This window comes from Bos javanicus, chromosome 10 (assembly GCF_032452875.1).
Source record: "Bos javanicus breed banteng chromosome 10, ARS-OSU_banteng_1.0, whole genome shotgun sequence".
Taxonomy (NCBI): Eukaryota; Metazoa; Chordata; class Mammalia; order Artiodactyla; family Bovidae; genus Bos; species Bos javanicus.
In genome coordinates this window covers 47694262-47709870 of record NC_083877.1, presented here as the reverse complement: position 1 = coordinate 47709870, position 15609 = coordinate 47694262, and the positions used below count along the sequence as shown (strand labels likewise).

At 37.3% G+C, this 15609-nt stretch overlaps 1 protein-coding gene across 2 annotated transcripts in view; it reads right to left on the bottom strand.

Annotated features, from left to right (window-relative positions):
• VPS13C (vacuolar protein sorting 13 homolog C) overlaps nucleotides 1–15609 on the bottom strand; it is a 181400-nt gene that overhangs the window by 55367 nt on the left and 110424 nt on the right. For both annotated transcript variants that reach the window (XM_061431119.1, XM_061431118.1), the window contains exons 46-51: nucleotides 13694–13844; nucleotides 10088–10200; nucleotides 4769–4938; nucleotides 3186–3433; nucleotides 1962–2191; nucleotides 332–424 (exon numbers count right to left, since the gene is read on the bottom strand). In XM_061431119.1, coding sequence (XP_061287103.1) covers nucleotides 332–424; nucleotides 1962–2191; nucleotides 3186–3433; nucleotides 4769–4938; nucleotides 10088–10200; nucleotides 13694–13844 — 1005 coding nt within the window. The remainder of the gene's footprint in view (nucleotides 1–331; nucleotides 425–1961; nucleotides 2192–3185; nucleotides 3434–4768; nucleotides 4939–10087; nucleotides 10201–13693; nucleotides 13845–15609) is intronic.

The following is a 15609-nucleotide window of genomic DNA, read 5'->3' as shown; positions in this document are numbered from 1 at the left end:
CAGCTCTGGGAGTTTACTCAAATTTATGTCCATCGAGTCAGTGATGCCATCCAACCATCTCATCCTCTGTCGTCCCCTTCTCCTCCCACCTTCAATCTTTCCCAATATCAGGGTCTTTGACTATAAAGTTAAGCACTCCTAATCCCCACATTGCTCAAGGGTCAACTGCAGTCTTTCAAAGAAAACAGAAACAAACATTTGCATTAAAGAAAAACGGATTAGGGGTATTTACTGATTACTAAATATGTGACTAGCATAATGCTCTAAACATGAGACAAATCAAAAGATAAGAAAAATTGATTTTCACCCAAATAATATGATAGGCACTAACCTTAATTATAAATTCTTCAACTTTAATATCTATATTTTCTTTTCCTGATGTCTGTGTATATTTTTTCATAAATAGAGAACAGGGCTGTAAGACCTACAAACAGATAAGTGAAATTTACTTAAGGACATGTCTTACTTAATTTGAGATCTTTAACTATCACCTATTACTAAAAGGAAAAGCAAATTAAATTATCTGAAAACCTCTCATGAGGGCTCTTCCAAACTATGGCAAGTCTACGATCACAGTAAAGGACTTTCAGCAGTTGTGACGAATTCCTTTATGCCAAATTCTTAGGTAGTAATGCACATTTACTAGCAGAAGTCTAAAATATCTTTTAAATGAAACTCATTCAGTTGTGTCTAACTCTCTGCAACCCCATGGACTGTAGCCACCAGGCTCCTCTGTCTATGGCATTCTCCAGGCTAGAATACTGGAGTGGACAGCTGTTCCCTTCTCCAGGGGATCTTCCCAACCCAGGAATCGAACCCAGATGTCCTGCATTGCAGGCAGATTCTTTACCGTATGAGCCACCAGGGAAGCCCAAAATATCTTTTAAATGATGTCCTGTGTAAAATATACTTTAAAGATATTTATAAAAATGAGCTAAGCAAGGTCTTACATTTGCAAAGAGGTAGATGAAAAAGGTATTTCATTATAATTTTTATGATCACAAAATTACTAGAAATTGTTATTCTAAATAAATAGTTCTGTTAACATTTTTATTAAAAAAAGACTATTTGGTAAGGTAGGTAAATGAACAGTTTCCCAATGATTAACAACAGGTCAGTCTTGAATTTCCTGTAAGTCCTTATTAGAACAGATTGCAAATCTTCAAATTCAATGATTTATTAAAACTATGAGGCCTATATTGTTAAATATCATTAAAGAAACAAATAAAATGCATCTGAACTGAATGAGGGAATTAATACTAAACAGCTTTCATTTTTAAAAAATTAGGATGAGCTTTAAATAGAAATGATTAATATAAACTTTCTGTGACATGTCAAGACGATCCCACTTAAGAATGTTTCATGATAACGTACAGATTAAGCTCAGCACTGTATTTCTTTACACAAGTCACTTTATCCATCCATTTTTTTGTAAACTTAAAATAACACTGCAAATAAGTCAAATTATATAATGATGCTCTTTAACATAAAATAATCAATTTAATATTAAAAACCAAATGGTGTGATAGTTAATTCATTTAACCAAAATCACATTTTTTGACAGTAATGTGAAAGCACCATTGAAGTTAATTTGTAATAAAGAAAAACAATCTCTTTTGGGCATGTGACTCCACTGAATGTTTGGTTCATTCATCCACTCAGTCATTCATTGGATATATAGTGGTGAAAAAAAGCAACAGTTGAAACGGAATATTGATTTGTATGTACTAAAATTCAAATACTGTTCAGCAAAAGATGGTATAATGAAAATAAGTCTGGAAATAGTCTATAGTTCTGTCACTACAAACATGGGTAAATCATTTAACATCTTTGGAATTCAACATCATTATCTGTATCATCTCAAGGTGGAGTAAATATAGAGCCCTCATATTTTAGGATTCTATGAATCAACCATTTCTGCCATCCTTCAATTCAAGCTGAGGATATAAAGTCATTCTTACTGTGGTAATATTTTTTCCTCTCTTTTCTCTGAGAAAAGGGCAAGCAAGCACTTTAAGATCTCCCAGAGAAGCTGTCATTATCTGTTCAAGTTTGGATGTTGATAGAAAGAAGTCACACTGGAATGAAGCTGTTAGAGCAGGAGCATCAGCCTTTGTCAGGTTGGCAACAAAAACCACTTCTGGATCCGTGATCTTGGCGTTTAAAATCATATTTGGTCTGAGAGAGTCATCTGAAGAAACATAAATGGGAACCATAAAAGTTCTAGTGAAGTAAATCTTGTCACTTGTGTATATGTTATCTGTAAGTTTCTACACTGCTTCTAATATCCTGCTGTTAGGGATATGGTGAAAGTAACAATATAAATAACTGATTGGTTAGGACTAACCATAAATAATTATTAACTAATGCTGATTATGTGGGATAATGCAATCTTGATACCTGTTTTAAGACTTTGACCTAACAGAAATAGTCTTGAAGTTCTTTTTGTCAGAATTAATGCATATATGCAATGCATGTATATACATCGGAGTGTGTACTATGTATGCTGCAAGAGCAGGGAAGGGAAAACAGGTGAGGGGAACATCAGGAAGAAGACAAGAGACCTGCTAAAAGCACACAGACCACTTTACTTGCTTACTTTGATTTTACCCTAACGTATATAGTCAGTGTCATACAATCTATAGTATAAATACATTACATGTATATATGAATACAGAGATATCATATGCCTACTGTTTAAGAAAGGTAAATGGAAAAATAAAATTCTGACCTTGCCAGTGAACAGCAGTTTTCCAATACTGCTCAATTGCACATTAGAGAGAAATATGCATGACCTTAGACAATTACAATTTAACAGAGAAAAGAAATGTTAATGGCAGAGCTGGAACCAGAGCACAGGCTTCTTGGCCCCTGATCCAATACACATTTCTATTCCTGTTGTTTAGTCGCTAAGTTGTGTTTGACTCTCTTTGACAGAGTAGCCCACCAGGCTTCTCTGTCCATACAATTTCCCAGGCAAAATACCGGAGTGGGTTACCATTTCCTTCTCTGGGGGTCTACCTCTCTCTCAAAAATTGACACTTACTAAGGTTTTTCTTCTGAATATATTTAAATTTGAAAGAGTAATTTTACATTCTTAAATGCTCCATTTCTCTTTTTTCCTGTTTGCAATTCTGGTATAATATAAGACAAGTTATCATCTGTGACAAATAAATTCTGCTAACCTTTCTCCATCTTGATTTTTGCTAAGGCAGTTTGTTTCAGTGGAATCTGTGATTCTTTAGTCATATTTTCTGGACTCTGAGGTACAGCCTTGATAAAGAAATCGGCCACAGTCATCAGAAATTCCACACTGGCACATACATACAGCTTGTCAAGAACAGCATCAATATGACTTTCATTTTTTCCTTGTTGGTAACTTATGTCAATCATAGAACTGTTGTTCTCTTGACCATTCTTCTTATCAATCATTCTGAAAAAAATTTATGTACATTCAATATTTTATTCCTGCTAAAACACTTAAAAAGATGAAAAATTTTCTAAGTGTCTTGTAATAGCTTTTCTTTCACCTTTCAGTTTCCAACCTGTATAGAAAACAGATCAGTGTTAACTGCAATCTAATTAGCTAATCAGCAACCAAGACAGGGTATCCTAACCTCCACAGCCAAGGTTCATGGTAATAAGTAATCATAAGAGCATTTTATAATTATAACGCAATACTAGAAAAACAAATCAATGACCACTGAAAGGAAGTTTGGCAAAACACATTATTGTAGCCCCACAAAATTTAAAAGACAACCTCTTTATTTTATAAAATAAAACCTTCTTGAAGGAATTTATCTCCAAAGATCATTCGATACAACTGACTCCCAAGTTAGTCCATGTAATTCAAATCTGGCAGTGTTCATCAAGGGTCTGCAATGACAGTTTCCACACAGCCTCAAGCATGCTGCAAAAAGCAGGCTATGAAACAGAAGCATGGTCTTTATCACCCTCGCCTAGACTGCTAGGCTAGGCACCCTTGCCAAGACACAAAGTTTGCAAACTAGAAAAGCTGAATGCATGAAAGCACTCTTCCCTCATTTATTCATCTCTTAGAAAGACAAAGGGCTCAAGCAGCAGAACAGTTTTTCTCCAAAAATAATCAAGAACAAAAATATTATGTATCTCATTATTTGTGAAAGGAATAAAAATATTATTAGGCCACTAAAGTTGCGTGTCTCTCACTTTCCAAAAGGGTGATATGAATTACTCTTTCAAAAATGAGTTGATAAATGTGAAAATTAGGGATTCCATTTCTGCTAAAACTTTTTTTAATCCTGTAGAGTCTTTTCTTTAAATTTAAGTATAGTTGATCTACTAAAACTTTTAAAGAAATTTTACAGAACTGTTTTAAAATATATATACAAAATAAATAAGACAAAAGATCCATAAATTGAAGGCTTTTTTGAAAAAAGATTCTGCCTACTGAAAACAATTTACAAAAATGTACCACTAATGAACCACACACATGAATTTCACTATTAAAATTCTTACATTTTCTTAGTTCCCACTTTTAAGACAATATTATTAAACTTCCCTTTAATTCAAACATAAAAGCAACTGAACCTGAAATTAGCACTATTTCTTGAAGCACTTCAAACTGAAATATGACCAAAGACCTACGTTGATAATTCCAAGGAACAGAATCCCAAAAATGATAATCAAAAGATCCCTTCTGACAATCTGAAGCCAAGCAATCAATGCCTGGTAACAATGCCAAGCGCATCAACCTTTTATATGTGCAGCAAATTGAGAAATGACAAACCTTGATGTTGCTCTCTCAATTCCTTCTCTGAGATCATCAAGAGTGCAGGTCTTAAGTTTAATACTGACATTCATTGAGCCATCCTTAAACATCTTCCCTGAAGAGGCCATAAGATGTAGCCTGAGTTCACCGAGCCGGAAACTATCATTATGAAATGCAAGTTTGGATTCCTGGGGTACATTTTTCAAGCAAAAGAATCAATTATCTTCAGGTGTATGTAATTAGTTTTAAACATATTTCTTAACTCAGAGATTAAAAGCAAATTTTTAAAGTATGGGTATTAAAACTGGAACAAAGAAAAATATGCATGTTTGTGACTGTACATGCACATGCAAATACATACCTAAGTGTGTGTGCTCATATTCAACAAGGGTTAATACATAAAATTTTCTGATTTACAGTTCAATGCAAAAAGAAAATCGGGAAACTGTCAATCAATCACTCTAACTTATAAATATTTAATGGGCTCTTCTGTAAATCACTCTGTGATAGGAACTAAAGGCTTTACGAGAAAGGATAAAGCATGGTACACGATCTTAGTAAGCTTATACTCTAATTGAAAAAAATAAAATGGAAATTTATTACAAAGAACATCACAAGGAGATGCTATAATTTGTAAATAAATAAAAAATGATACATTGTCACTTATCTACTCATACTTACATCTTCCTATATTCCACAAACAATATTAAGAGATTAGGTAAAGAATAAAAACAGCAAAAGCTCATAGGGTCAAAGAGATAATTGTGGGCTGGGAAAAATTCATGAAGAATGTGAGAACTAACTGAACTTCAGAGAGTGATTGGAATCAAGCTACGAGGGGTAGAAGGCATTCCAGATGGAGAAAGAACATGAGCAAACAATTCAAGATGCTCTGGGGGCACAAGGTACAGGCTGGCATCTTAGGCTTGAATATTTCAATAAAAGAAAAGTAGGGAAAAGAGTCTAGAAAGAAATGTGGAGGCCTAACTGTGGTCTCAAACCCTCAAGATTTAAACTTTAAGGAAAAACAACCTCAATATGTATTCCACACCATAACACATAGCTCAAATTTCTATAGGTATGATGAGACACTAAAAGAACAAAACCTAACCAACCAAGCAAAAAAATAAATAAATAAATAAACCACAGAGAGAGAAAATCTTTGGGGAAGTAGGATTTTCAGTTTAGCAGTAATTGCTCACTACAGACCAGTGAGTGTATTGATATAAAGGTGCTGCTGATGGGCAATTCTTGGCACCGTGGTTGTAACTGTCTATCTTCTCTTACTCAAAAGAGTACAATGCATGTAAATGGGTCAGAACGAAATTATTATTGGAAACTTGCAATGTCTTTAATTTACAAAAATACAGATAATTCACAAACTTGTGATTTGTAACTTTTAATAGAAATAACCAATGACACATCTACTAATCACAATATAATAGGGTTTCCGGTATGGTTACTGATGTAGACGATTTGGAGGCACTGAGTACATCAATGCTATATATTGTCACCCTGCTTATTTATACGCAGAGTATACCATGAGAAACGCTGGCCTGGAGGAAGCACAAGCTGGAATCAAGATTGCCTGGAGAAATATCAATAACCTCAGATATGCAGAAGACACCACCCTTATGGCAGAAAGTGAAGAACTAAAGAGCCTCTTGATGAAAGTGAAAGAGGAGAGTGGAAAAGTTGGCTTAAAGCTCAACATTCAGAAAGCAAAGATCATGGCATCTGGTCCCATCATTTCATGGCAAACAATGGGGAAACAGTGGAAACAGTGGCTGGATTTATTTTTGGGGGCTCCAAAATCACTGCAGATGGTGATCGCAGCCATGAAATTAAAAGACGCTTACTCCTTGGAAGGAAAGTTATGACCAACCTAGACAGCATGTTAAAAAGCAGAGACATTACTTTGTCAACAAAGGTCTGTATAGTCAAGGCAATGGTTTTTCCAGTGGTCATGTATGGATGTGAGAGTTGGACTATAAAGAAAGCTACGTGCAGAATTGATGCTTTTGAACTGTGGTGTTGGAGAAGACTCTTGAGAGTCCCTTGGGCTGCAAGAAGATCCAACCAGTCCATCCTAAAGGAAATCAGTCCTGGGTGTTCATTGGAAGGACTGATGTTGAAGCTGAAACCAATACTTTTGGCCACCTGATGTGAAGAGATGACTCATTTGAAAAGACCCTGATGCTGGGAAAGATTGAGGGCAGGAGGAGAAGGGGATGACAGAGGATGAGATGGTTGGATGGCATCACCAACTCGATGGAGATGGGTTTGGGTGGACTCCGGGAGTTGGTGATGGACAGGGAGGCCTGGCGTGTTGCGGTTCATGGGGTCGCAAAGAGTCGGACAGGACTGAGTGACTGAACTGAACTGAACTGAATGTTCTTTTTTAATAAGTTAAAATTCACATAATGTAACACTGACTGTTTTCTAAGTAAAATGGGAATCTTAAAGTTTAAAAATAAAATAAAATTAAAAAATAAATAAAAAAATAAATAAAATGGGAATCTGTAAATGGCTACATGACATTGAGGAACCTGAACTTGTGCCAATGTGTAAGTTGAATGACAACAAACAAGGAAGCCACTGCAGTACTGTGTGAGCTAAGAAGCCTCAAATGATGCAGCAGTGAGAACTTCCAGGAAAGAACAGAAATTCACTGAAACTGACAGTACTTGGTGTCCAAATGAATAAAGAATGTCAACGAAGAAGGAAGTAAAAGAAAACAACAGGATTGTAAGGCTGGGCAGCCAGTAGAATAATAGTGCCTTAATCGAAATGAAGAATATATTTAACTGTTCATTTTGCATTACATCATTTTCTGACCTTTTATTAACATTAACGTTAAACATTAGAAATTAAGGCTGTCACCTCATACCAGTCAGAATGGCCATCATTAAAATGTCTACAAATAACAAACTGCTGGAGAGGGTACGGAGAAAAGGAAACCCTTCTGCACTGTTTGTGGGAATATAAACTGGCGCAACCACTATGGAAAATAGTGTGGAAGTTCCTTAGAAATTTAAAAATAGAGTTACCACATGATCTAGCGATCACATGCCCATATAGCCAGACAGAAATACATTTGAAAAGATACAAGCACCCCTATATTCATATAGCACTATTCACAATAGCCAAGATAAGGAAACAACCATTGAATGGATAAAGAAGACATGGTACATAAATACAATGGAGTATGATTCAGCCACAAAAAGGATGAAACAATGCCATCTGCAGCAACATGGATGGAACTAGAGGTTATCATACTAAGTGAAGTAAGTCAGAAAGACAAATACCGTATAATATCACTTATATGTGGAATCTTAAAATGTGACACAAATGAACGTATCTACAAAACAAAAACAGACTCACAGACATAGAGAGCAGACTTGTAGCTGCCAAGGATGGGGAGTATGGGAGGAGTAGATGCAAACTGTTATACATAGGATGGATAAACAACAAGGTCCTACTGTCTATCACAGGGAACCATATTCAATATCTTATAATACACCATAAAGGAAAAGAATGTAAAAAATGAATATATATATATGTATAACTGAATCACTATGCTATATAGCAGAAATGAATACAACACGGTAAAGGACATGGAACAACAGACTGGTTCCAAATAGGAAAAGGAGTACGTCAAAGCTGTATATTATCACCCTGCTTATTTAACTTATATGCAGAGTACATCATGAGAAACGCTGGACTGGAAGAAGCACAAGCTGGAATCAAGATTGCCAGGAGAAATATCAATCACCTCAGATATGCAGATGACACCACTCTTAGGGCAGAAAGTGAAGGGGAACTAAAGAGCCTCTTGATGAAAGTGAAAGTGGAGAGTGAAAAAGTTGGCTTAAAGCTCAACATTCAGAAAACGAAGATCATGGCATCCAGTCCCATCACTTCATGGGAAATAGATGGGGAAACAGTGGAAACAGTGTCAGACTTTATTTTTGGGGCTCCGAAATCACTGCAGATGGTGACTGCAGCCATGAAATTAAAAGACACTTACTCCTTGGAAGGAAAGTTATGTCCAACCTAGATAGCATATTGAAAAGCAGAGACATTACTTTGCCAACAAAGGTCCGTCTAGTCAAGGCTATGGTTTTTCCTGTGGTCATGTATAGATGTGAGAGTTGGACTGTGAAGAAGGCTGAATGCCGAAGAATTGATGCTTTTGAATTGTGGTGTTGGAAAAGACTCTTGAGAGTCCCTTGGACTGCAAGGAGATCCAACCAGTCCATTCTGAAGGAGATCAGCCCTGGGATTTCTTTGGAGGGAATGGTCCTGAAGCTGAAACTCCAATACTTTGGCCACCTCATGAGAAGAGTTGACTCATTGGAAAAGACTCTGATGCTGGGAGGGATTGGGGGCAGGAGGAGAAGGGGACGATAGAGAATGAGATGTCTGGATGGCATCACTGACTCGATGGACGTGAGTCTGAGTGAACTCTGGGAGTTGGTGATGGACAGGGAGGCCTGGCGTGCTGCGATTCATAGGGTCGCAAAGAATCGGACACGACTCAGCGACTGAACTGAACTGAACTGAATTGCACAAATGACAGATACTTGGCTCAAGGTCCAACGGTAATAATATATGAATACTGTATAACTCTTATAATATGAAACATAACAAAACATATACATGGACATAAACAATAGATATAATACTTACAATAAGTGCTTATTATGGGTATTATTATATGCATGAGTATTATGATGATACTAATCAACTGATATAATAAAAAACATTTATTAGAAGACACTATATAAAAAAGCTTCCTAAAAAAAATCAATGACATATTATGTGGTTCAAATCATAATGACACTAGACCTTGGTTCCTCAATTCACTCATCAGTATCCTTAACATATCATCTAATAAATAAAAAGTTTATTCAAGGAAAACATAATGCTTATATATCATAGATAATCATAAATTTTAAAATAACCCTCTAAGGTTCCAAAGCCACTAAATTATTTTCCTTAAATAGTTAAATATGCATGTATATATAGCTATGTAGTAAAACTGTACATATAGCTAATTATCCACATATAAAATATTTCTCCTAGAGCTAGGTCTAAATATTTTAGCACTGATATTACTTGGAAAAAAGTAAAAAGTTTTCCTAAGCCTAGAAAGATTAAAAACACTAACAAAGTGCAAACAGAGAGCAAGACCAATGCATACTCTGTAGGCCAAATAGAATTTAACAGAGATCAACCTTAAGAAGAAGAATCACATCAAAAAAATGACAATATTCTAAAATTGAATATCAAAAGCTAAGGACTTTCTCCTAGATATAGACATTAACTACATACCTGGCTGGTATCATTGTTATACAGTACAACAGAAAGAGATTCAAAGTGAAAGTCAAACTGGAGAGTGACACTCTGGTCCAAAGCAAGCTTGGGGTCTGTCACATCTTCTTGTTCTAATGGTTCAAACATAAATATGAAAATTAGTAAGCTTTTAAGTATGTATATGACTTTATACATATTTTGTATACATAAAGCTAGGATAATAATGCATGATTCTAAATTTATATGATACTTTCAAGAATTATTTAAATCATGATGAAACAATGAACAAAAATAGCAATATATTCCATAAATATTTAGTACTGGGCAAAATGTACACAGACTATCTATATTAAAAATAAAAAGACGGCCTGGCAAAGACTATTAAGACAACTTTTTTTAAAAAGCCCTACAAACGCAAGTCTACTTAATTGTAGTTTATAATTATTAAAGCATTTCACTTAACTGGTTACAGGCTATTCTCAAGAGATTATGAAATTGGAGGCAGAGAAAAGTAAAATACTTTGTCCAAGAGCAGACAGCTAGTCAGTAAAAGATCCTCTGCTAGTGTAGTTCATGTCTCACTATCTTTAATTACCTATGACATCCAATCCATTACCTTTGATAGATAAAAGCAGAGTTACCTTTGATAACTTAAAAGCAGAGTTGAAGAAACCTCAAATATAATGTGGCACAGGGAGTCTCTGGAATTCTGAGGTGAAAGAGACTTCAAGAAGTAATGCAGTCTTATCCCTCATCTTTGGACAGAAACTTTTTAGACAAATACATAATGCTTTCAATCCTGCTTACAAAGTGACTCTGCAGTCTCTTTTGGAGATGGATTCTATTATTTTGGTCATTTATAGGAAAGTCTATTCTTACATGTTACTGCAAGAGCAAGCACAGCATAGCTTTAACTACATTAAGGCTTCTCCAAGTTGGAAAACGCCAGGCTTTTTCCCTTTACCTTTCCCGAAAATAAGCTACATTCCCACGTAGTTTTTCCATCAGAACTTGTTTTGTTTTCCCAAGTGCCACATTAACTATACAGCTTGAACCAGGGACACAGACTGACCACAGGTGAATATAGTGAGATTGTTAACCACATAAAGCTTGCCTGCTGCAGTTTATTCGTCCATACAGTACACTGTTCCTGTCTGACTATAGCAACAGCCTACGTATCTATCACTTGTCCGCACGGCAGCATGAACTCAGCCTGGGGAGAGATGCAGGGAGGCCTCACTAAATTCATATAGTGCTCATAACTATCCTCAACCAAAAACCTTATTTTGCTCACTGCTCCAGGCATTTGTTTTATGACTTCAAAACACACCAGACCTAACTATAGGAGAAGCACTGCTGGCTTAGTATAGTTACTGGCAGCTTAACTGACTGCTGCCATAACTAACAGTCAATGACTTAAACGTGATAAAAGCACAACAGTCTGGGGTCATTTATTAAATGGACAAGGAACACTCCATCTCACTTTAGCCATGAAAATACTAACTTATTCACAGTCTAAAACAAAACATGATATTCACATAACAATTTTAAATGATGAAAAACAGTGAAATTATAAAACTATTCTATATACTTGGCCAAGAAAGCAGAAAGGAACCTTGTATGTTAGAAAGATTGTCTTTTAAAAATAGCTGAATTTAAAAGGTTCAGTGCCTTTGAAAGATAACAATTTTAATAATCTGGAAAATTCCCTTCTGTATCTGACTGTATCACTCCCCAGTGAAGACAGATAAGCAAAGCTGTTACTGAACCAGAATACCTTCCTATTTCATGGACCAGTCATCTGAGTATGACACCAGTTCCTTTTCTCTCTTAATTATTTTGGGCTCTTACTATGCTGCATCCCTACTTTGCTTTTTCTCTCAAAGTATACTACTTCAGTTCAGTGCAGTTCAGTGCAGTCACTCAGTTGTGTCCGACTCTTTGTGACCCGATGAACCGCAGCACACCAGGCCTCCCTGTCCATCACCAACTCCCAGAGTCCACCCAAACCCATCTCCATCGAGTCCATGATGCCATCCAACTATCTCATCCTCTGTCGTGCCCTGCCCTCAATCTTTCCCAGCATGGCCAAAGTACTGGAGTTTCCGCTTCAACATCAGTCCTTCCAATGAACACCCAGGACTGATTTCCTTTAGGATGGACTGGTTGGATCTCCTTGCAGTCCAAGGGACTTTCAAGTGTCTTCTCCAACACCACGGTTCAAAAGCATCAATTCTTCTGCACTCAGCTTTCTTTATAGCCCAACTCTCACATCCATACATGATCACTGGAAAAACTATACCTTGACTAGACGGACAATATCTTTGTTGACAAAGTAATGTCTCTGCTTTTTAACATGCTATCTAGGTTGGTCATAATTTTCCTTTCAAGGAGTAAGCGTTTTTTAATTTCCTGGCTGGAATCACCATCTGCAGTGATTCTGGAGCCCAAAATATTAAAAGTCAGCCACTGTTTCCCCATCTATTTGCCATGAAGTGATGGGACCGGATGCCATGATCTTCGTTTTCTGAATGTTGAGCTTTAAGCCAACTTTTCCACTCTCCTCTTTCACTTTCATCAAGAGGCTCTTTAGTTCTTCACTTTCTGCCCTAAGGGTGGTGTCATCTGCATATCTGAGGTTATTGATATTTCTCCCAGCAATCTTGATTCCAGCCTGTGCTTCTTCCAGCGCAGCATTTCTCATGATGTACTCTGCATATAAGTTAAATAAGCAGGGTGACAATATACAGCCTTGATGTACTCCTTTTCCTACTTGGAACCAGTCTGTTGTTCCATGTCCAGTTCTAACTGTTGTTTCCTGACCTGCATACAGGTTTCTCAAGAGGCAGGTCAGGTGGTCTGGTATTTCCATCTCTTTCAGAATTTTCCACAGTTTATCGTGATCCACACAGTCAAAGGCTTTGGTATAGTCAATAAAGCAGAAATAGATGTTTTTCTGGAACTCTCTTGCTTTTTCGATGACCCAGTGGATGTTGGCAATTTGATCTCTGGTTCCTCTGCCTTTTCTAAAATCAGCTTGAACATCTGGGAGTTCATGGTTCACGTATTGCTGAAGACTGGCTTGGAAAATTTTGAGCATTACTTTACTAGCCTGTAAGATGAGTGTAACTGTGTGGTAGTTTGAGCATTCTTTGGCATTGCCATTCTTTGGGATTGGAATGAAAGCTGACCTTTTCCAGTCCTGTGGCCACTACTGAGTTTTCCAAATTTGCTGACATATTGAGTGCAGCACTTTCACAGCATCATTTTTAGGATTTGAAATAGCTCAAATGGAATTCCATTACCTCTACTAGCTTTGTTTGTAATAATACTACCTCAATGCCCCTTGAATTGGGCAAATTCAACTTTCACAAATAAAGGGCAAGCATGCATCATGCAGGCAACAAGAGGTGGGCCCTCCCTTTAGAGCAATGAGCCCAGTTCTTTCCCCTGGGAACTTCAAGGCAGTCTCAGCCCCTTCTGATCTTCCACAGTAAATAATACAGCATTGGACCAGTTCACACCACATTACACTGGACAATTAAAAAACCCACTAAATGTAAATATGACATTAACATCTAATTCTTTTCAACAATCAAAGCAAAAATCTCCATCAATTTATACCTATGAAGTGCTCAGGTCTACTGGAAACGTCTTGTCTGACTCTCACAGCCTCCTGGGTAGACTGTGTAGGGCTTGGCTGTGAAGAAGCTTCTCCAAGATTCTCTAGCAAAATTTTCATTAAAACTGTTAAGTCATCTCTACTGAGAGCAACCTAGAAACCACAATAGGTTACTGTTAATACAAAACAATAAATGATGCAAAATATCTATGTCTTAACTTATGGTCTGTCAAATAAACTGTTCATCTAACTAAAAAAAATAAGCGAGTTGAGACCATAAATAGCAGGATGAAAGTATTTTATCTTGTATAGTATTAGACATTACTCCTGTGTGTAGACAGATTTTTGCCTCCACTCATATCCAAGCCCCTGCTTCCGGTACGCCCCTCCTGCTGCCTTAACTGTTACTGTTACTGTAACTCATTCTGTCTGGACCTGTGTTCCTCTCCCCTCTCCCTAGCTCATCTCCATTCTGCTTCTCTCTCTTCTCATCCAGTACCGGCATCCTCCTCCACATTGTCTGCTCTCCCCCAAACTCAAAATAGGAAGAATGCTGTTCAGTTTCCAGTCTCCATCAAGAAGGAAAAAGATGCGCTCCTGCAATGTAGTCTTATTCTCAGTACATGCGTGTCTGCATATACTTAAATCATTTAACCTATCAAGATGATGCCTCCTAGAACAGTAATAAATCCATCTGCACAGAACTGTTAAAAGCCAAAACACAGGCCAAGATGAGCATCTTGCTAATCTCCAACCTTTATAAAAAGGGGATATGTGACAAAAAGAAAAAAAAAAAAAAGGCAAGAGATTTTGAGTCAAGTAGGTATGTGTCAACTATACCACTCTCAAGCTGTGCTGTTGGCTAAGTTTCTTAGCCTCCTTAACTCATGAGAAATAATATCTTCCTCATCAGTGGCTGCAGAACAACATGAAGCTGCTAGAATAAAGAAAGATGCTACTGGCTGCTAAGACCCATTAAACCTTTTCATCCTTCCATCGTTTGTGCATTTCCCCTACACATACTGAGGCATCCCTAGTGGCTCAGAGATAAAGAATTTGCCTGCCAATACAGGAGATTCAGGTTTGATCCCTGGGTCAGGAAGATCCCCTGGAGAAGGAAATGGCAACCCAATCCAGTATTCTTGCCTGGGAAATCCCATGGACAGAGGAGCCAGGTGGGCTACAATCCATAGGGTTGCAAGAGTCAAACACGACTTAGCAACTAAATAACAGTAATAACCTACACCTAGTAATAGTGATCCAAAAGGTCTTTTTGAAGTTCAGTTGAGTTCAGTTCAGTCATTCAGTCGTGTCCGACTCTTTGCGACCCCATGAATCACAGCACACCAGGCCTCCCTGTCCATCACAACTCCTGGAGTCACTCAGACTCACGTCCATCGAGTCAGTGATGCCATCCAGCCATCTCATCCTCTGTCACCCCCTTCTCCTCCTGCCCCCAATCCCTCCCAGCATCAGAGTCTTTTCCATGAGTCAACTCTTCCCATGAGGTGGCCAAAGTACTGGAGCTTCAGCTTTAGCATCATTCCTTCCAACCCAAATCCAAACAGGTGTATTCACAGCACGTTTTCTTCTGAACCCTGCAGTACCCTGAGCCCCTCAAATTGTGCCCCTATCCCCAAGGACAACACCTGATTCCCAGCCTAAATGAAAGTGTGGACATATTTTAGCATGAGATGATGACCAGGGATTTCTTATTTGCTCCAAGTCCCAGTCCTTAGAAAACAGACATCACTTTAACTTCCCAGAACTTCTTTCTATATTCATTCCCACTTGTGCTACCAACTGAGATAGCATAGCCTCCCGAAGAACAGCTAACTTCACCACCTCCTAGTATTTGAAAAAGATCCAATGTTAGTTCTGTGATCTAATCTGAGCAAGGGAGAATTTAAGAGAACAG